Below are 21,723 nucleotides of genomic sequence, written 5' to 3'. Positions count from 1 at the left end.
TCATCTCAAGGATTACAATGTGCACTGGAACCAGGTTTATTCTTTTATTTATTTGTTTATTTTTAACAAGGGTCCTGGTATCTGACCTCAGGTCCTCATGGTTGTGTGGCAAGCATTTTACCAACAGAGCCCTCTCCCCTCTCTTGATCACAGAATTCTTTACAGTTGTGTTCTAAAGCCTTATTAGCCCTCATGCCCTTTGTTATAACATAGGTTGTTATAACTTGGGGTTGGAGCCTCTGGGTACTTTGCAGAACATCCTGGTGATCCATTGTTGAGACCTCTAAGCTGATGCAGCTGGATGTTCCAGAGAAGCTCCCCTCACAGAAGATAACAGTATGCTGGGAAGACACATTTGGTTAAGATAACAGGGGATAAACACCATGATGATTCAAAGACCCGCCATTTCTGTCACTGCCTGCTGGCTGCTTTATAGCTTATTCTCAATGGGGTCTTGAAAGAGTGGCTATGGAAAAGTTTCCTGGAGGCAGAGCTCTGAGTGGTGTGTGTGGGCATCTGCCTTGCATGGAAGAAATGATAGGTGTGCATAAGTAGCTGAAAATGGTCTAGTTAGTTGTTCAGGAACACGAAAGAACTAGAACAAAAGACATGGGTCACAGGCATGGAAATGACCATATTGCATGGATACTCCATGCTATGATTTTTTTTTTTTGTTTCACTTTTTACTGCCTACCAGAAGCATCCACTACAGAAGTAACACTGGCCATTCAAGCAGGCAAATGATGATGGAGCCATGAGCAGCAGGCACATGGAGGTAGAGATGAAGGCAACAAGTGGGCCAGCAGCCTAGGCTCCTCCCTTATTAATACCCAGGCTGATTGAAGCAGAATACAATGTTGAGCCCCTGATATGACACCACTCCTTGAAAAGACAACTAGCAACTTGTGGAAAGCTTACTACAGAGGCCTTCTTTTTTCTCACAAGGATCAGTGGTTTGTTCCATTAGGAATTAACACTATATGGTTGTTTAGTTTGCCTTGTTTTTTTTTTTTTTTTTTTTTTTTGTTTTGTTTTTTGTTTTAAACAGACTCTCAGAACCACAATTCAAGGCCTTCCACATGTGCTACCCACAGATAAGGAGTCCCCTAAAATACCATTATCTAAAGAACAGGCTCATACTCCCAAGAAGACATCTCACTCAGTTAACAGTAAACAGGCATAGAAAAGTTACTGTCTCTTCTTTATGAAATAAGAACAAGTTTAGTGACTAGTAGGAAGGCAATGGAGAGATGCAGGTCAGACAAAGCTAATTTAGGATCTGTGGGATGCAGGCGATAATGAACTTGGGAAAGATAAGATGTTCGGAGGAGGGGCCATTCTTACCTGGTAGGTAAGCAACTTGGTCAAGGTGGCATGGCCTGTGAGTAGCCAGAACCAAAGTTCCCAACTCTGCATGCTGGGCTTTGGCTGCTTCTGTCATTCTAGAAACATCCTCATGCAAGTGTTTCTGTGTGTCCCCTTTCAGTTCCCACGGGATGGCAAGTAACCAGGCTTCTTACCAACCACTGTTCTTTGCCATTTTCCTCTCTGCTCTGTGATTTCCTTTCAGAATGACTTAGATTTCACCATCATAACCTACAATGCTCGCTGCATTTTATAGTCTTCATTTTTGTTTATCTCATCTTTTATTTCATTAAAATTTATAAAGTTTAAATATTAACTGTTTAGAGTATTTCTCAAGATTAAAAATACTTTAGTGTACTAACTCTCTGAAGTGAAGGAATAGACATCACTTGTTTCTCTAATTTCAAACATTGCAACATGAGAAGCAAGGCGCCTGGCTTAATCTTGCAATAGAAAACTCTGTTTTAGTAGAGTAAATAACTTCAGAATTGCAGGCAATGAATTACCACGCAAGATGCTCCATTAATAATGTTGATATAGTTTATCACTTTGATCATTGATATTATTAGTCTATCTTTTAATGTATAAGTTAGACAGATTGAAGATTGTAATTTAAAGGGTTACTAAGAGGTGAGAGGCATCCACTTGCTCGCTGTATCCTTGGATCTTTATCTGCTGTTTAACACTCAGCTCTCATGTCTTGAGTCTTTTGCTGAGCAGGGCATGTTGGTCTGTGCATACACCGTTTCTCTTTCCGCTGTGGATTTCTCTGGCTTTGGTGGCACTGGGGTTGGACAATTCTGCATGTACTTCCTTAGGCATCTGCAAAGACAGGGCCACAAAACTTCCATGGATGTCCACCTCTTCAAACACCCAACCTCTTTAGATACCAGACATTTGAAAGGTGATGTCAACAGCAACTTTGAGACTCCAGGACAAACTTTAATACCTGCACAATGACTCGACTAACCTCAGGGTATGAGGCCTCGCAGGCCAACCCTTAGTTTTGCAAGATTCTGGTCAGTGCTGTGCAAAGCCATTTTGTAAGCTAGAATTCTGACCTAGATTTGATAAACTCTTCCTACTCTTTTGATAATAACGGGTCCCTATGACTGCTTGGTGTTGTGTGAAGAGACAGAGGGTGTCTTGTTAGAAATCATTTGCTCCCATTCAAACTTTTTTTTTTTTTTTTTTTTTTTCGAAAAAGACTTTGCTGACTGTGCTGGGTGCACAGGCAAGCTCTGGGCACTGGATGTTCCCTTGCCATCGAAGCTATAAACAAAGAACAAATTATGCAACAAAGCCTCTCAAGGTTTTGCTTTTCTGCTTCCAGGCCTGGGTGCTCTTTCTCACACACAGGCAGGTCAGGAAGAGAAAGGAAAAGCCCTCTGCTGGAAGCGCATTAAGAGTGGAAACTAGGCCACTCACTGCCTGGGATTCCACAGGCTACTGGCTGCTCTGGAAGCTTCCACGTCAGCTCACTTCAGAAGCAACTTTTGGAGTTTCAGAACCATGCTTCCAAGGCTCTGGTACATGGTGAAGGGCATTGGGAATCAGAGGTGACTTGCAGGTGGCTTTCGGAGCCCATATGAGAAAGCTCAGGCCATTTGTTAGTACCTCCCCATATTTGAAAGCTGTCTTTATAAGGCCAGAAGAGAGTCCCTTTGTTTTTATTTATATTTTTATATTAGAATAAACCTGTGAGCATGGTGATTTGGTTTCATTTCTTGCAAACGATATGCCATTGGCTCTGGGAACTTAATTGTACCCTCAAAATTGCAATGATCATTGAACCTTAGCACAAGTTGCTTTTGCTCTGATGGTCACTGGACATGAAAAAGGAATCCCCAATGCTTTAAGCTCCCCCTAAACACAAAGCAGCCACCTCTGACCTTTGTTCTGCAAGCTGTGTTCTCAGAGACCACAATTCCACTCTTGGAGTCCATGATTTCTTCTAAAACTAAATCAAAGAAGATATAGAGAAGTTAGACCAATATAATAAAGAAAAATAGTGTCCAGGGATATAAGGACTTAATAAGGACTAGAGAAGAGGCATGTAATATCTGTAAAAATATTACTATTAGAATTGCTGGCTTTCATTTTCTCAAAATTATTTTATTACTATTTATGTGTATGGGTGTTTTCTTTACATGAATATCTGTGAACCATGTGCATGCTTGTGCCCTCGGAAGCCAGAGGATGATGGTGAATCCCTTGGATCTGGAGTTACAGATGGTTGTAAGCTACTGTGTGGATGCTGGAATTTGAACCCTGGTCCTTTGGAAGAGCAGTCGGTGCTCTTTACTGCCGAGCTATTTCTCCAGCTCCAGTTCACATTTTGATTTTTTTGTTTTTCACTGTTAATTTGCTCATGGCTCTGAGTCCATTTTGCCTGTGTCTGGTTCACATAGTCCAGTTCTTTAGGGGTGTTAATAATATCATTCAGTTTACTTTGAGTGGGATCAGCTTGGGTGACAGCAATCCACCCTTCTGCCTGGTGTTACAGGATCACAGGGCACACCAGCTTGCGAGGATATTTGGCAGGTTTGGGTGTGAGCATGTTTTCTGAGTCCAAAGAGAGACACTAGTTTCCATTAATGATCTATGATGTGTTGACTTGTGGTTTCTCATCATACCTTAACAACAGTTGAGGGAACCAAGCAGTGAGGTTGAATATATTTCTATAAATATGAACAAAACCGAACTGTAATAAAAATGGGCCAATATTTCAATAGTTGCATGATTTCAATACCATTTTACAGTGTTTACTTTTTTAATGCAGTTTATGTTCATAACAGAAAAATAAGTTAATTCAGTTGTATGATCTGAATGAACAGAAGAAAAAAAAATACCTATGATGGGCCAGAGTTCTGAATGACAAATGGAAGTCCTTAAAATAAACATAAACAGAAAAAATACTTTAATATTTGAGGCATTCTTCAAAAAGAAGAGGAAAAATTCCAAGGTGACGTGATTCAGCAGATGGTCAAAAACTGCTCATCTGTGCTTTGTATTTTTTTATTAAAAAAGTACTTCAGGTATCTTTTGCCTCCTTGGTTTTGTTGGGGTCTTGCTGTGCAGCACATCGGATCTATTTATTGTTCTTGTGCCTTGTCACCTGAGCAATGGCTAGGCTCAGGATATGCACTGCCAGAGAAGCTTGACATAATATCTGAATAGTCCAGTGCTGGATCTATGCATTGTTAGCGGCGAGAGGCACAGTGCAGACACACAGCTTAAAAAACCATAGTTGCTGTCTAAAGAAAAGAGAACCAGTTAGCAGAACAGGGTGACCTAGGCTTGACAGAGAACACCTGTAACCTCAGCATTCACAAGGCGGGAGCAGGAAGATCATGAACCTAAGGCTAGCTTGGGCTACACAAGACCTTGTCTAGAAAGCAAAATAACAACAAATACTCCACCCCCCCCAACTGACAAACAATAACAGCAATGTGCTAATTTGCCAAAAACTTATATTTGGAGCTTCACGACTAGAAATAAAAGAGTTTTGAGAGTCCATGCCGTTTATTTTTGCAGCTATCCGATTCTAGTTGGAAGCGAAAGTTATCCATTTTTTTCCCCCTTGCTCCATGTCCCTTGTGAATAGTTTCCCCCAGAAAATGCACTGGGGAACTTTGGAGAAAAGAGAGAGATCATGGGCCAACCTGTTAAAATGCCATCAAGTTGCTCCACCATGAACTTTGCATCTTCTTCTGTGAAGCACATGGGTGGTTTTATTTTCAGCACATTCCTGTGAGGGCCATCGGCACTGAGAAGTATTCCTTTTCCTTTCATCCTAAAATGTGTAGGAAATGAAGGGTCATGAGCACATGCAGTGGGGGATGAAGGGTCATGGGCACACAGTGTACGCATGAGTCTGCATTGGAAAAGCCCAGGTTTAACTGTGCGTCTTAGAGGAGACAAATCGAGTGCTCAAGGGGTTCAGACAGCGAAGGGATGTGAGGTGAGCTTACTCGTAGATGACGTGCTGCGCCTCGGCTGTCGCAGGCGTTCTTTTCTCACGGTCTGTCACCAAATCAATGCCAATGAAAAGGCCGACACCTCTGAGGAAGAGGGAAAAGAATTCACAGATACTCTTAAAGCCTGGCACTGTCGCCAAACGACATTTGATGTGAAGCTGAGTGTGACGTTGCTTAAGTGGAAATGCCGATTTTTAACTAACTCAAGAGACCAAGTCAGTTGCCGTTAGTGTTTGAAGCAGCTTTGCCACCGAGGATTTCCGCCCACTTAATTTGATAAGACAATAGTACTTTCAAACAAGCTTGAGTTTGTATGCATGTGTGTGTGCATAGGGATCATATAGGTGCATAAGCACGTGTGTGCATGTATCCGTGGTGCCAGAGGCCAACCTCAGTTAGCCAGGTACCATCCCTGATGTTAACATGGGCCCTCTCCCTGGCCTGAAATGTACTGGTTAGGATAGCCTGCGAGTGCTTTGTCTCCAAGTGAGCGCCACCACTCCTGGCTTTATAATGCAGGTTCTGGGGACAAACTCAGGTCCCTGCCCTTGTACAGCAAACTTTTTACCCATGGAGCAATCTTCCCAGCTCTCCAGACAACACTTTCACTTCTCAGGGTATTAACGATTGTAAATTCTATAACTGTCTATGAAAAATACCCAGCCAGTGAGATATCATTTTCCATATCATGCACAGGTCATTTAGAATCATCTTATCTTCCTTCCTTCCTTCCTTCCTTCCTTCCTTCCTTCCTTCCTCCCTTTCTTCCATCTTCCCTTTCTTCCTTCTTTCCTTCCTCCCTCCCTCCCACTCTATCCCTTCCTTCCTTCCCTTTGTTCTTTTTTCCATCCATCCTCCCTCCCTCCCTCCCTCCCTCCCTCCCTCTCTCCCTCCCTCCCTCCCTTTCTTCCTTTTTTCCTTCCTTCTTCCCTCCCTCCCTCCCTCCCTTTCTTCCTTCATTCCATCTCTTGGACTTAAAATCATCCTAACTACAGAAAAAGAAAACCTATAAATGTGACTGAACATACATACACAAATGTTTTCAGGGTGGCTCCTGAGTCTTTGGCTAACAGTGATCTTTGCTCTCTCTGTTTCTCAGTGTTTTATGCATTTTAGATAAAATTTGCAAGGCAAAATATAAGCTATTCAGCTATGGAAAATCAAATGAGTCCACAATACTTGGTCAACACACCTGATATCCCCTATCAAAGGATGCTTAGCCTTCTGTTCGTTCAGTAACTCTAGGAGATAATCCCCCACTCTGACAGCATTTACTTGAAGGTTTTCCTTTTCAATTACATCCAGCACAGCCAAGCCAACTGCACAAGACACTGGATTTCCTCCATACTATAGACAAAGATGGGAAAACAACAACAGAATCAGTGGTATTGCTTCATTCATGAGGAATTTGGCACTCAACATATGTCTGAAAAACAAAAACATACTTTAAGCCTTCAGCAGTCCCCACAAAGGTAGACATTGTCAAAGACACACATGCTTAACATATATGCAAAAATATAATTTTAACTGAACTTTTTTTGTAATATAATTCCTTTAGACTTAGAAGACAGATGATTTTATTTATTGGGATTCAGTGAAAATTCACTCCTGGTTCTATTCTTCAGGATGTGTAACTAGCATGAAGGATTATAAGAAACTTATTGATTCATCCAAACAGTAACAAAGTATTATATTGTAAATTAAAGATTCGGAAGTGTGGTTCAGTAAGGGGAATTAGTGTTTTCTGTCCTTACAGAGCTGACTGAAAACAGCTAAGCTGAAAAAAAAAAAAAAAAAACCCTGAGATTTGACTTTTGCTTTTGTCTGTATCAGTCCTGCTGCTGTGCACACTATGGTGACTCTTCTAGGCCTAACGCTTATTACTTTGGGGGATAAAGCCAAAGAAATAAAACTTTTCAAAGATAAACATTTAGTATTTGCTATGAGAGTCGGCTAACATTCATGGTATCAAATCCTCTAAATGTTTTAAAATTGTTTGGGGAATTTCCAATATGATTGAAAACAAATAAGATCACATTGTCTGTTAATGAAATAACCACTGAAGTTTAGCAGAATAGCTGTCTATTATTAGAAAACCTAACAAGACTATTTTGGGAAGAAGGAAAGCAGAAGGAAAAAATACAAGGAGAATTAAGTCTGGTTTAATCGAAGTTTGACAAGAATATTAGAGTGGTTTATTGCTAATACTTTTCTTTCCTATGTTGGAAAAAAAGTCTGAGAACATGCATTATTTCCCCCTTAGAGTTAAATCTGTGAACCAAAATTTACCGTATTGAAATATTCCATGCCTGAACTGCTGAAAGCTTCTGCAATTTCTTTGGTTGTCACCACACAGGATATCGGGTGACCGTTGCCCATAGGTTTCCCCATGGTGACGATGTCTGGAACGAAATCTTCACCATACATCTGGAAACTCCAGAAATGTCTCCCAACTCTGCCAAAGCCTACTTGAACTTCGTCAGCAATGAACACAGCCCCTGCTTTGTGAATGTGTCTGAAAAGTAACAATATATGTTGATGCCCTCAAACCACCGAGTGTCCCCAGAACTACCCGAAAAGACTATTGAAGTCAGAAAAATGTTAACCCGAAGCATCTGTCTGTGTTAAAAATATTCTAGGACTCAAAACCTTGTAGAGATGTTACAGGGTAGTTCCATGGTTTCTAGATGAGATCTACCCCATATGCTGCTTAGAGTACACTGTATTGCAACATTTCACTTGGAAAGAAAGCAGGGCAAGTAGATCTTACTAAAGTTAATTCATCTTCACGTGTTTACTAATTGGCAAGGTGTAGGGATGAGCCAATGAGACAGGATGCCCAGCAGGAGTTGGAGCATAGTTCTAGAGGTCGGACCATGTTAAATTCTTTATTCTTTTGTATCTCTGGAAATACCAGGGGGTATCCTAGAGTCCTGAAGTAGCACGTCGTCAGGAGCATATTTTTGCCAGCTAATCTGGAAGTATGGACCTTAGAGACTTGTCTTAGTGCCCTCAGCTTGACCAAGGATGCCCAAGTCAAGTACATACTCAGCCACTTTCTGGAAGTAGCCTGCTGGAGGAATAATTTGTCCACCACAACTCTGCATGGATTCAGCAATAAAGGCAGCAATCTATACAAGAAAAGATGGGGTCAAAAATCTATACACAATAGACTCCCCTCCTACCCCTGAAAGAGGAGAACTTCCTATGCAGCAGGTTTTTATCTTAAGGATTTATTTTTATTTAATATGTTTGGGTGTTTTGCCTGCACATATGTCTGTGCACCAGTATATGCAGTATTCGGGGAGGCAGAAGAGGGCATTGGATCCACTGCGACTGGACTTACATATAGTTCTTAGCTGCCATGTAGGTGCTGGGAACCAAACCTTGAGAGAATCTGTGCTCTTAACAGCTAAGCCATCTGTGCAGCCTCAAGAGCATGCTATTTTTAAAGAAGATTTAAAAGGATGTATCTTTATTTTTAATTTCATGAGTGTGCATGTCTGCCTCTGTACGTTTCTATGCATATGTGTTGGTATTCAAGGAGGCCAGAAGGCATGAACCCCCTGGAACTGGAGTTATAAGTGGTTGTGAGCCAGCAGCCATTGGTGCTGGGAACCAAACCCTTGTCCTCTGCAAGAGCGGTATTATATTCTTGACTGCTGAGCCATCTTTCCAGCCCTTAGAGTAGGTTTAAAACAGCTAGAAACACACCCATGGTAAGTGCTAAATAGACTATTAATTATAAATAAAAGCTATCTGTGCCAGAAGAACACCCGTCTAAATGATGTCCTAGAACACCAGTAAAGCCACCAAAGGAAATGAAGGTCACAAGAGGGCAATGTTTTTTGTCAGGTTGTGTCTGAGTCAAGCTAATATATGGATGTCTGTGGTATGAACCTTTGGAAACTGATCTAGGTTCAAAAGGCATAACCTCGGTGTCCATTCCCAAATTAGTAAAATTGAACTGCTTGAGGCTAGAGTCAGCACCAAGGATGTAGGTGGGTAGCCTGTGGCTACACATGAGGGGCTGCATTGCTATTACACTAAGCTTCCCTCAAAAGCTAGGCATCTCAAGAGTAACTATAGGGGACGCATGCTAGGGGCGATGGGAAGGGAGGCTCAGAATAGCAGTCACTGAAGGAAAAAGAGAAAGCTCAAGAAAGGCACGAGAAAAGAGATCTAGAGAATCAAGCCTGCGTCCAGACACCGTACTAGCGGCATTAACCTGGGTTAAGTTCTTCACCTCATAGTTATTTCGGGTCTTAGCTATAAAATTGGGCTGCTGGACCCCCGAGACTTCTGTTCTAACCTTCCATGACTTTGCAAGCACAGCTGACATTTAAAAGCCTATGCCCTGTATTTACTTTGTCATGGCTTTCAGCATTGGTAACATGGTTGCATCAAACCCCAAAATGTTAATTATTAAAAAAAAAAAAAAAAACCCGCTCGGACCCTTTGTTAGCAGCAGGGTTCATATGATCTTGTTAGGTTAAACGTATTTTCTGAAAGCATTATTTACCACCTGAAACTCTGAAGCTCTTTTGGTAGGTAGAGCTTTAGGCTCACCTGCCCAGAGATGTTACAGAGGGCATGGAATCAAAGCAGGGGTGGGGTTGGGAGTGGAGGTAGGGCTCTGGGTGGGAGAGACACCCCGGAAAGAAGAATGGCTCTTCTGTCACGAAGATAAAACTATTGCAACTCACTGGAAAAGGCAAATTGTTTTTAACCAAGTATTCATATTGTCTTGTCTGTGCCATAAGCCAGTTTGAAGGCCAGGTGCTGTTGAGGTACATTTAATCTGCACCTAGGTAACCCCATGATGAGTGGGGAATGAACACGAATCTGAGGACAGTAGGGTGAAGACTGAAAACATCAACCCCTTTTCTGTTCTCAAGGACTCTGGTGCTGTCCCGGAAGCCCAGGCCCAGGTGGAAAGACTGTGCTTCTGCCCTGGCTGAGTGAGAACCCGAGCCTCAGTTCTGTGGTTCCTGGAGGCCCACTAGCTCCTGGCAGTACCACGCTCCCTTGAGGATCTGAGAGCTTGGACTGGTCCTGACACTGGAGCCTCTCTTTGCCTCCTCTGTGATCCTCAAAGTTGGAAGAATCTGACCTTCCAGACCAGACCCTGTACAGTACCCAAGAGTTATGCATTAGGCCATCAGCACTGGAGAAGTGTAGTAATTATATTTCTATGATAAATAAAAGTTTGCTATGACAAAGTACTTTTGAAACAAAAACCAAGTGAAAATATAACCAGCAAAGAACAAAGGCATTTTAGATTTAATCTTTTTTTTTCTCTGTAGAGAATTGCAGATGTTGTAACTATCTCCATAAAACACTTTAAAAGTGTTTCCCATAATGCCAACCTTCCTTCCGCTGCTCTGAGCCTCTTCAATGATTTTCTTCACCTCATCTGCATATGCAGTGGATGGGTCTTCGTGGTCCTCTCTGTATTTCCCTCTGTAAGTATCTGGAGCTGGTGCCTAAGACATCAGATAATACAGTTTCTCGTTATTTGCATCTTGACCAAACTTAAAGACCAAAGGACCATCTATTTCCCCACCAGTGCGTGTCGGAGGGCGGTCCTGATGACCCAAACACCCCCAGTGTCTTTATCTTTCTGTGCATTTCTGAATACTGTGAAGAACTGACCTCCGAATTGTGAGCTGGAGCTTAGAAATGCCAGACCCTATAAATCAAAGCTTTATCCGTATTCACATAGGAAGCAAATTCAGACAGGCAAGTGCAATTATATTGTATAAAAATAACACAAAGTGGAGACCGAAACTAATGACTATATGGAAAAGAAATTCACACTGTTGATGATATCATAAACCATGATCACTTAGGAAACTCAAAGTTCTTAGTGCTTAAAGTCTTGCAATAAAGCAGTGCAGACTCTTACTGACCCTCAGTTCACACAGTGATATGAAATGTGTTTCACCGTTTCGACAAATTGGCTGGCCTCTCTGTTTGATGCAACATACCTTTTTCACAATTCGTATTATTTCCACAACTATGCTTTACGTAAATTGTATTTATAACAGCCAGAGAAGCTCATTAGCTCTGAGTGTTAGCCTCGAGTACTAGTGACTGGAAGAGTGGCTGGAGACGAGTGGACACAGGAAGAGTGGCTGGAGATGAGTAGACACAGGAAGAGTGGCTGGAGACGAGTGGACACAGGAAGAGTGGCTGGAGACGAGTGGACACAGGAAGAGTGGCTGGAGATGAGTGGACACAGGAAGAGTGGCTGGAGACGAGTAGACACAAGAGTTGATGACAGCTGTTAAAAGTCTGATCTACCAGTTCTACCACTGAACTCTCCTTCCTCGATCTTCACTCTGAGCCACATGCAGCCAGTCTGTGGCCCCCTGAGTTCAGCACATCCCACAACTGCTCTCAATCTTAGTTTCTTTCCCATGGTTCCACTCTGCATGAAAAGGTTGGGATGGATGGCAATCCATGGTTTTCTAGCCCCAGGATTCTGACCATAGGACTCAGGGATATTTACCACGTGTACAGATTCCCTCTTGACATCTTTGCCCTTCTGAAACTTATAAGGACTGATCTCGATTAATGACGACAGGTGGCCATGGTAAGCACTGAAATGAAAAAGAAAAGTCACGAAAAGAGTTTAAAGAAAGGCGTTTTTGTAGTATGGGAACATAGTGTTGCTACCACTCAGCGTCAGTCATCTGGGGAAAGTTCAATACCAGCGCCACATTTAACTGCAAAACTAGGTCTAGTCTTCATGACAGTACTGGCATTTGATTTGTCTATTGTCCCTTATACATGTAAGGATGTACTTGGAAAATCTGGTATACCTCCTCATAGGCTAACTGTTTTTATTATAGTAGGAAAAACAAACATCACTTCTTTGAATTATATTCCTAAATTAGATTCTCTAAATGTGGACATTTTATACCTTCATGCAATCTTGTGAGTTGAGTTTTCTGTATTCTCAAATTTATTTATTTATTTATTTATTTATTTATTTATTTATTTATTTATTTATTTACTGGATCCAGGGCATCAAACTCAGGCTATCAGGCTTGGCAAGTACCTGTTGAGTCATCTTACCAGCCAAAAAATTTTAAAAATAGACCTCACAGACTGTTCTGTCTGGCCTCTTTAACTCCTGGCCTCAAGTGATTCTTCTGGGCCTCAGCTGGGACTATAGGCATGTGTCACCGTGCCTGGTTAGTAAGTCTGAAAAACAATTTTATAGACATGGGTTTCTGATTGGAGTGCTATCTAAAGGATGCTTGGTTGGAGACATTAGGCAACTACTGAGGGATTATGCAAGAAAAACTTAGACTGAGAGATGACTGAGTAGTAACAAAATTCTTCTCTCTCACTTAACACACAAATGGTGAAGATCATGTTCTTTCTGTTTCTTGCCCAGAAGTGTAATCAGCATATATGGAGAGAAAAGTCTAAAAGACCCATTCACAAATGACTCCAAATAGACAGTCTCTGGCCTAGATTGTACAAGAAACTACACACCAGCAACAGAAGCATGAGAATCCCAACTGAAAAAATGATAAAGAATATGAAATGATGCTCCCAAGAGATGATGGAAGCATAAAATTTATGTGGAAAGATTCTCAAATCAACATTGCCAGTTGAACAATACAAATCAAGGTATGTTATACCTAATAGATTAACAGCAATTAGGAAAAAGCAGAAAGCTGGTTAGCGTTGAGTTTGGTTAGGCTAGGGAGAGGGGCCCTTTCCTGTGTGTGTCGGGTATTGCAATCACACTGGAGACAAATATGACACAATTTAATTAAATTAGCAGCACCTTGCTGCTTTGTTTCTGGAATTTATCCCCGGGGCATTCTCAGAATGTCCTGTGGAAGAGCATGTAGAAGGATCTCTGCTTGTGTAGGAATGATGTCATCAGTGCCCATCACTGTGGAGAAGGGATGTTGTATAGTGAGAACAATACTGTAATCCACTATGGCAGCAATCTCCCACTCAGAGCTATGGGCACTTGGATATCTTTAGTCTGACCTGACAATGTCCAAGCAGACACTGGACTTCTGATACTCAGTGAGTAAAAAAGGAATGTAAGATACGTCACCATACCTCATGTTGACTATTGAAATGACAACACATCCGCAGGATACCCCAAACTACTAGAACATTTAAAATCCCATATGTGGCTCACGTTATGTTTCTATTGGTCAGAACTGAGATAGAAGAACGGGACAAATGTCAAGAATTCTATGTGGGATGAAGTATGAAAACAAAGAGATCTACAGTAACGTTGGCCAAGCAGATGCACATAAGATAACGCACGTTTTACACAATATAAAAAGTAAAACCATGTGAAAGTCAGCACAGAGTCAGGAGGAAGAAAGGGGTTAGCAGCAGTGGAAGGGAGAGCGGAACAGTGGTAAGTATGATCAGAAAACATTATGAACATGTATGAAAATGTCATAATATAAATTGTCATATACAATTAATGTATGAAAATAAAACATTTCAAATAGCATAAAACAGATACATTAAATATATTATTAAATTGACCATAGGGCCATAAAATATATAGTAAATACATTATTATAGTTGTCCATAAGTGATAGAGAATGAGAATTCAAAAAAAAAAACATGCTCCACCTCAAGTATGTTTACCTTCTAATATTTCATATCAAAGATGATTTTTCAGGGAGAGTAAATTAAAGACCACTCAATGAGGGGATTATTCTGGATTACTTTGGTGGATCAAATATAAGTGAAACAGGAGGCAGGAGCATGATACTCAAAGATGGTCGTGTGAGGAGAGAAGCAAAGGCTTGGTAAGGCAATGGCTGACTTTGAAGATAATGCCTGGCACTGTCAGTCATGAGATGCAAACATATAACCTGGAAGAGCCAAGAGTTCCCCTCTGATAACCCTGGTTTTAGCTCAGTGAGTTATTTTAGCTTTCTGATAAAATCTATGGCAATAGTTTTGTATTGATTTGAACCCATACGCTAACAAATGAAGCAGCGACAGAAAATGAATCATCACACCAAAGGGCATCTACAGGAGGGCATAAAGTAAGGTCACTATTTAGTTTCACTCTGTGGGTTTATGGGGTGAGGGAGTAAACAAGATAATTTTAAAAGCATTAGTAAATATGGATGTCAAGTTTCTCATTTAAAATCAGTAAATTCATGTTTGGGATGTAAGAGTCAATGTGACCATTGGTAGTTGTGATCAACTGAAAAAGAGCTAAAAGTTTTAAATTTGCTATAAATTGATATGTTTAATATCAAGTACAGTGGATAATCATGATATTGAAGCAAATGTTTGGATTTCAAAGAAATTAACTATGTTTTTATTTTGGAAACACTTGAGTTATGGAGAAGTAGCATTAGGTGCAATGTGTAGTTAGTTACGGAGTAAAATGTCAGCCCAGATTCTTATCAGTCTTATAAGGCGTCAGTCATCAAGACACCCAGGAAAGTTGCCCCGCTTTCATTTGCTTAGAAAGAATGAATTAGCCTAGAAAAGAGAGGATTCAAGCTAGACTCAACATCTTATTGTGTAATTTCAAAACATTGTTCTAGGTATCCACCCTCCTCCATAAGTGCTTGTGGTCTTAGTAAAGATGAGTTTGGTATAGATTAGTACACTTCTGGTTCTGATGGTACTTCTTCTTTAGAAGCCTGCCTAGGACTTACTGGTCAAGAGTGATGACATCCTGGTGGCCTCGGAACTGCCGTGCCAGTCGTAAGGCTAAGTCATTGGCTTCGGATCTATTGAGATAACACAGAGAGGGGACAAAGTAACAACCTGTTTTTTTTTTTTTTTTCTTTTTTTAAAAATGGCTCAGTGTTAGTTAAAGAAATTGTAAACTGACATTCATTCAAAAATGCATAATGTGGAATGAAGCCTTCTTTCCCACTCCATCCTGCCCCACTAAGTTCTCCCTGTAACTTTGTAATACAGGTGTCACAGCCATGAAGGAATAAGATACATAGAAGAAACCCAAAGAATGGCAGCTATGCTCACTTCGCCCAGCTGCATCAGGGATGGCTAGTTTTAAGTACACTGAGAATCTCACCATAAGCCCTATCTCAGGAGGGATGGACCACCCTCCAGCCTGGATGCCAAACCATGCTGCATTGGATCAGTGCTCCATTAGTTTCCTTATCTGTAAGATTAAGATCATATGTTTGTATAGTTCAGAGAATCTAAATAAACTGTTCTTAAGTGGAGAAAGGAAACAGTCACTCAAAGGATGCTCATGGCGATATGTTTGCTTCTACTGATTCTCATGAAAATGCTGCAAGGAAAGTATTGCCATCTCCTATCCTAAGAGCGAGGCAACAGCCTCAAAGAGGTCAAATAAAGCAGAATGAGATTTCTCATCAATCAGAGGACTCGCAAGGATTTAGATAAGAAACCTGTATGACTTTGATACTATTCTTTTTTTACAATAGGCATGCAGCATCACATTCATTCTCTAAAGGACAATGCTGCTTGGAATTCATCCCTCTCTGGTAATATAGGATTCCCTAGAAATAAAAGTTAGATATTATATTCCATTTATAAAAGGCAAGAATGATTTGTAACAACACAGGGGACCCTTAAATACCTCCTCAGTTCATTACAAAGCAAAATAATAATGCTCTTGTTACAAGATACTGTTTGGAAAAGAGAGACGCAGAAAATCATAACAGCAGACCTTATAGCTTTATAAATATCAAATCCAAAACTATGTATCACTTTAAAAATAGGACAGCTGCATACTGCTTCCCCCAAACATAACATTACACTTTCAGCTTCCCACGTTCTTGGGCATGCATTTGCAAATCACACCTTTTGATACCTGCATAGTTGTCCACAGAATGGATACATCACTATTTGTGTTTACAGAATTTAAAGGTTGGAGTGTATCTTCACTTGGATTTTCTTGGGTTTGCATTGGAAAAATATGCTAAGGTTTTGTAAAACAGCAAGTCAGTAAAAAATCTTATGAAATTACAGCTTCTTTAGTGGGGTCGTTTATTTGCTGAAATCTGTGTTTAATGACTACGTGGGCTCCCTGTTTTCATTACACATTTTACTCTGTGACAAGATAATGTCACTGGATCCCATTAGGCTCAGAGTCATGAAATAAAGTAAAAGATTCAGAAAGGTCCTCTCCTAATGAAGGTCATTTAGTGAGTGGCAAGAACTTTCTTACATCTTTCTAGATGCATCAAATGAAAAACGTGCGCCAATGAAAGGGGGCCATGGCGATGCCAGAAACTAGACACATACCCTGAGTTTGTGAAGTAGCAAACTGAGAGCTTCTGAGGCAGGGTGGCTGTAAGGCGCTTGGCAAACTCAATGATGTTGTCGTGGAGGAAGCGGGAATTTGTATTTAGTAATTCCATCTGTTTCGCGGCAGCTTTGACCACTTCTGGGTGACAGTGTCCCACTAAAATGTAGGAGGTAAAGGAATAAGTTACAAGTGTAAGAACTTTGGAGAAGAGGGAAATTCTGAAGGAAAAGGGGGTTTGGGCTCCTTGCTCCTCCTGCTTTATTATTGAAGCCTTTCCCTTTTAGGGTGACTCAGTAGAGGAAAAGGATGTTTGTCACAAAATCTCCAAGATGAACCCGGTTCCGCAGTAATTTCCTTCAGTGTGCTGTGCACAGGACGCTTACCATGCGCCACGTTGTTGATGCAGTCTAAGTACCGCTCGCCTTTCTCATCAAACATGTACTGCCCCCGGGCTCGCATTATTTTGATGGGATCCGCTGCAAAGAAAATCTTGCACGAGGGCCTAGAAATAGGCAAAGGAAATACTTTTAGTTTGGTCAGACAACGCAGTATTTTTCCTTCTCAGTGGAGGTCAACTGTGGAAAATTACAGTTACATAAGGAAAGAGGAAAACATGGGCGATGTGACCACATTATTTTTTCATTTTATATTAGCTTGGAATCCTTCATCCTAATCCACCGTGGGTGTCACTGGTCACAATTTCTATGTTAGAGTCTCATGAATCAGCTTACTTAAGACTCAGTTTCCCCCCCTTTGGGAAATTTTATTCTATTGAAATAAAAATGACCCCCCCCCACAAGCTTTCTGTTATATCAGAAGCTGCTATATAGTTTAGTAAATACTATCTCATGTAATACCTATAACCAGTTCCCCCTTCTCTCTCTTTCCAAGTTACTTTATAAGAAAATTAATAGGTAACTATAAGCAACTTAGAGTTAAGTGTCCCAAAGGGGATTTTTATGTATTTTTGAGTATCCCGTGCCTGTATCAAATAAGTGGCTTCCCAACTTAAATATTTAAATTAATTTGTTCTGGAATGCTGCTGTGAGCAAAATAAGTTCCTGCTATTTTTTTCATGAACATTTATGGCATAAAAATTAGGAACATACAAATATTACTGAGGTTTCTAATCTTGGCTCAATGGACTTTTAAGATCTAAAACTAAAATTATGTGAATTTTTGATTGTTTGTTTGTTTTGGTTTTTCAAGACTGGCTTTTTATGTAGCCCTGGCTGTCCTAGAACTTGCTCTGTAGATCAGGCTGGCCTCGAGTTCACAGAGATCTGCCTACCTCTGCCTTAAGTACTGGTATTAAAGTATTAAAGGCATGTGCCATAACTGGTTGGCTAAAACTATGTTTTTATTTTGGTGCGTTTGTCTATGTAAAGAACTCTGTATACATTCTAGAACAGTGTTCTCAACCTGAGGGTCGCGACCCCTCTGGGTGTTCACCTATGTCACATGTCAGATATTTACATTAAAATTCATAACAATAGCAAAATTACAGTTATGAAGTACCCATAAAATAATTTTATGCTTGGGGATCACCACAACATAAAGAACCATATTAAAAGGTTTGGCCTTAGGAAATTGAGACTCACTGCTCTAGGGGTTTGTGGAAATTTTGTAATATTTATTGATTAAGGTGATATGCAACTGTTTAGAAAATGTTTTGATTATTGGGAGTAGTGGGAAACCTCAAATTTTAAAGTGACACATGGCTGTGGTATAGGTTGATGGAGTTTTATGTGTAGAATTGAGGATTGAACCCCATGACTCGTTAGACAAGCAATCTGCCAGAGAGCTATAGCTATACCGGCTTCCTAGCTTATGTAGTTAAAAAAAAATATCAGCTAAAATTTAAAAACGACTATATGAGAACATCTTGTAGGCTGTACCACAAGAGTTAGTTTGTAGCTACAGGTTAAGAGCCACCCCAAAAGCCTTGAGTCTGACTGACAGGCTGCAGAGCTACCCTTAACTTGTAAGCTTACCTCCCACCGCGTGGCCATCAGACTGTGTGGAAAATTCTAGCTTAGCCCATCCAATCGTCCACGCTACATTCTTTTACAAACTTTGCCATTTTCCCCTCAGAAATCATGTTTCTGAAGGAATCTAGTTAGGAAAGGTGGCAATCAGTGAATGAAGGGGGAATTTGGGTCATTGTGAAAGGGTTCTTGGTCTTCTCAACGTTCAAGAGTCTTCCTGGTGCAAGTGAGGAACTTCAAGACTGGAACCTGATCAACCCTTCTCCTGGAGTACACCGCTTCTTCCCCTATTGCCTCGGTCTGGATATCCTTTTGCTATACCAGGTATACACACACAGTGGACCTGGTCTGTCCATTCCTTGGCAGCCCAGCCCAGGTATACACACACACACTGTAGACAGTGCTTCTACAGTGTTAGGGCATCTTTCATATGATGTTTTGTTTTGTCTTTAAAAAAACCCAGACACAAAATATTAGCTCACTCATTCTCCTTTGCTCCTAGGATGTTATTAATATGATTTGGCAGACGTGACCCAGGTAACATGATAGCTAACTAGGAGTAGAGTTCAGGCCAATCTTTTACACACACTGTTATACTATTAATGCATAAACAGAGACAAAACAAACAAACGCCAGGAGAACACAAGTCGTCATGAGGACACAGCTTGGGAGACCGGAAGCTGTGAAGCACTCCCTGAAAACCCTGTTTTTGTTTTGTTTTCTTTTTTTTTTTTCTGTATAGGTGATTTAAGGTTTTCCATTAGCTGCTAAAACCCTATCGCCTCACCAAGCATACAGGGCAAAAGTTCACTTTAAAAAAAAAAAGTTGTCAGAATGAGTTTGTTTTAGGAGACATCAATCAAATGATTTCTAGGTTCAGCTGGTTCTGATGGGCATAGAGGCAAGCTCCCCATCTTGCTCCCAGTGTTCATTTCCCTTGGCTGGATACCCTCTTCCAGGACACTGAGAGCCATCTCCACCCACCTGCTGCTCCTTCTCCCTGGAGGGAGCCAGGAGCCTGCAGAAGCCCAGCTGGCTACAGACAGCAGCTTTCAGACCCTCGAGTCTCTCCCACCCAGCTCCAGCTGTTTGCCCTCCGCCCCTTTCTGCCAGCAACTTGCACTTACCCGATGTGCTTCTCCCGCAGCGCCAGGGTGTCCTGCTTGCTATAGAGTTCGCACATGATGGTTGCACCCTTCAAGTCAATGAATGTTCCTCCCTCTGTAGCCTGGGACGCTGCAAAGGAATTTTTTCCCCTCCTGATGCCTCCTGCCCTGGGTATCACAGGTCACAACCACCTAGGGTCATTCCCTTTTTAAGTGTTGCCTGCCTTTGCCCTTCGCCAAGTCCCTCCCTCCTGCTCCCCTCCTCCACCTGATGCCTGCTTAGCAAGTCAGCAGCCAGGCCACCTCCACCCCCAGTCTGACTGGCTCTTGTTTCTTCTGCAGATGTCCTCTGCCCCTCCCCATCTTATTGCATTTAACTTGCCTTTCGATTTCTTAACTTTGCCTAGGTTCTGCCTTGCTTCCCCCTCCCTGTAAATTCCTTCCTTCCTTCCCACTTTCTCCTTTCTTTTTTTACTGCATTTCTATATCATTTTGTAAATCAAACCTGCCATTTACTGCAAAAAAGCAAAAAGCCATATACACCCACGTCACAGGACTGGGATTCAACCTGTGTCTCAGATGGGGAGTGGTAGATCTGGTATTCCAAACATCTACTCTTAACAGTCTCAGGTAGACACCTCCAATCTGTAAAGCAAGCCAAGAGAGGAATAAAGCAGACTATTTCTTATCCCACACTCCCTTGCTTCCCAGTAGCAAACATGGAACTCCTTATGTGTGTGTGTGTGTGTGTGTGTGTGTGTGTGTGTGTAAACCTCCTGTAGGATGGCTTTCTCTTAGAATTTGAAGTTAAATACAGAGATGGCTTGGGCCTTATTTAATGATAACTATTGAGTTATACATTCCTTTCAGAGCTAGACGGTCACCTTGTAGGTTCTGTTGATAAGAACTGAGAGGCATTAGGGAAAGAACAGGCTTAATCAAGGTCACACAGCTACCTAGGCAGAATCTATGATTTCAGTTCAATCTGTGTTTTGGAAGTTCAGCAGAGAAAGCCCAGTTTGTTTGTATCAATCCATCTAATAAATATTTGGATAAATATATTACTTTATGCTAAGACACTTCTCAAACTTTTTATTTTCCAAGATATGTGGAGAAATGGGGTCCTATATCACAAAGGAAGGGCAAAGAACACCAGGGGATTGGATGAAATCCCACGTGGAATCTGGCCTCGTTCTGAACTCTGTTGCCAACTGTAGGCATACCGGAGTTCCTGCAGGCTGCAAGAAATCACGAATGGTCGAATTCTCCATGTTCCTCGCTAGTCTCCACACCTTAAAGCATGCTCTCTCCATAATCGCTGAGAGTTTGGGGTTCTAGATCCAGTTCATCCATAAGCCAACTGGGCTTCCTCCTATCTGGAGATCATATTTCTTGGTATTAAAAATCATCTCTCTGGGCTTTAAAGTAATGCAAGTAAATCTTAAATGAAGTCATAACTTGGTGCCTCGGAAGGAGAATCCCAAACTTTTTCCTCTTCAGTTGCTTTGCATTCTTTCTCAGAGATGCAGTGATTCTCTTGGGTTTTAATGTCAGCAATACACCAAGTTTACATCTCCCTGCCTGTCCTCCCCAACCTTTCCTCTCAGTCCCAGGCTCACCTACTTCCTCTCCTGACATCTTCATTTAGATGTGTCCTAGACACCCGAGCCTCAGCTGGTTCAAAGTTACAGCTTTGATTTACCTCCCCCAGGCTTATTTTGATCCCCAAACTATTGCTTTAGACTGTCTTCCTTTACTTCTGTTACTAGGCATTTATGGGTTCATTCACTGTGTAGCAGATGCTCATCCTCTGTTAAGAATGATGTCCTAGAGATAAGACAGTGAACCAGATGGATGACCCCTAGGCGCTCTCCCTCCCAGGAATTTACAGGTTCTGCCCATGCTCTGGTCAGGAGACAGGCACCAGCCACAGGTGGTTATGGATTGTTGTGTGGTCAGTCTGAGCCGAGATTTGCTTCCAGCATGCAACTCACATTTAAATTCTCCTATTTTTTCCT

General features: G+C 41.3%; 1 protein-coding gene across 1 annotated transcript; it reads right to left on the bottom strand.

Annotated features, from left to right (window-relative positions):
• Positions 1-998: 998 nt before the first annotated feature.
• On the bottom strand, positions 999-19,950 carry Etnppl (ethanolamine-phosphate phospho-lyase). The gene is made up of 13 exons (XM_034501074.2): positions 19,727-19,950; positions 16,995-17,113; positions 16,608-16,767; positions 15,023-15,097; positions 11,860-11,950; positions 10,715-10,831; positions 8,394-8,476; positions 7,635-7,860; positions 6,538-6,692; positions 5,340-5,429; positions 5,031-5,161; positions 3,258-3,325; positions 999-2,187 (listed from the first exon to the last, which is right to left on the bottom strand). Exons 1-13 carry the CDS (start codon positions 19,780-19,782, stop codon positions 2,059-2,061), a joined length of 1,500 nt encoding a protein of 499 aa, XP_034356965.1. The 5' UTR covers positions 19,783-19,950; the 3' UTR covers positions 999-2,058.
• Between the last annotated feature and the right edge of the window lie 1,773 nt (positions 19,951-21,723).

Source organism: Arvicanthis niloticus, chromosome 4 (genome assembly GCF_011762505.2).
Source record: "Arvicanthis niloticus isolate mArvNil1 chromosome 4, mArvNil1.pat.X, whole genome shotgun sequence".
Lineage (NCBI taxonomy): Eukaryota > Metazoa > Chordata > Mammalia > Rodentia > Muridae > Arvicanthis > Arvicanthis niloticus.
The sequence above is the reverse complement of the archived record's forward strand: the minus strand, read 5'-3'. Positions and strand labels throughout refer to the sequence as shown.

Bases quoted from the DNA above. Each gene is read 5' to 3' on its own strand.
- Etnppl (XM_034501074.2), bottom strand. From the start codon at position 19,782: ATGTGCGAACTCTATAGCAAGCAGGACACCCTGGCGCTGCGGGAGAAG. The intron at 10,832-11,859 runs GTAAATATCCCT...CTGATGTCTTAG, and splicing joins AGAGGGAATCTGTACACGTG to GCACCAGCTCCAGATACTTA. The intron at 2,188-3,257 runs GTCAGAGGTGGC...CTGTCTTTGCAG, and splicing joins ACACAGCTTGCAGAACAAAG to ATGCCTAAGGAAGTACATGC.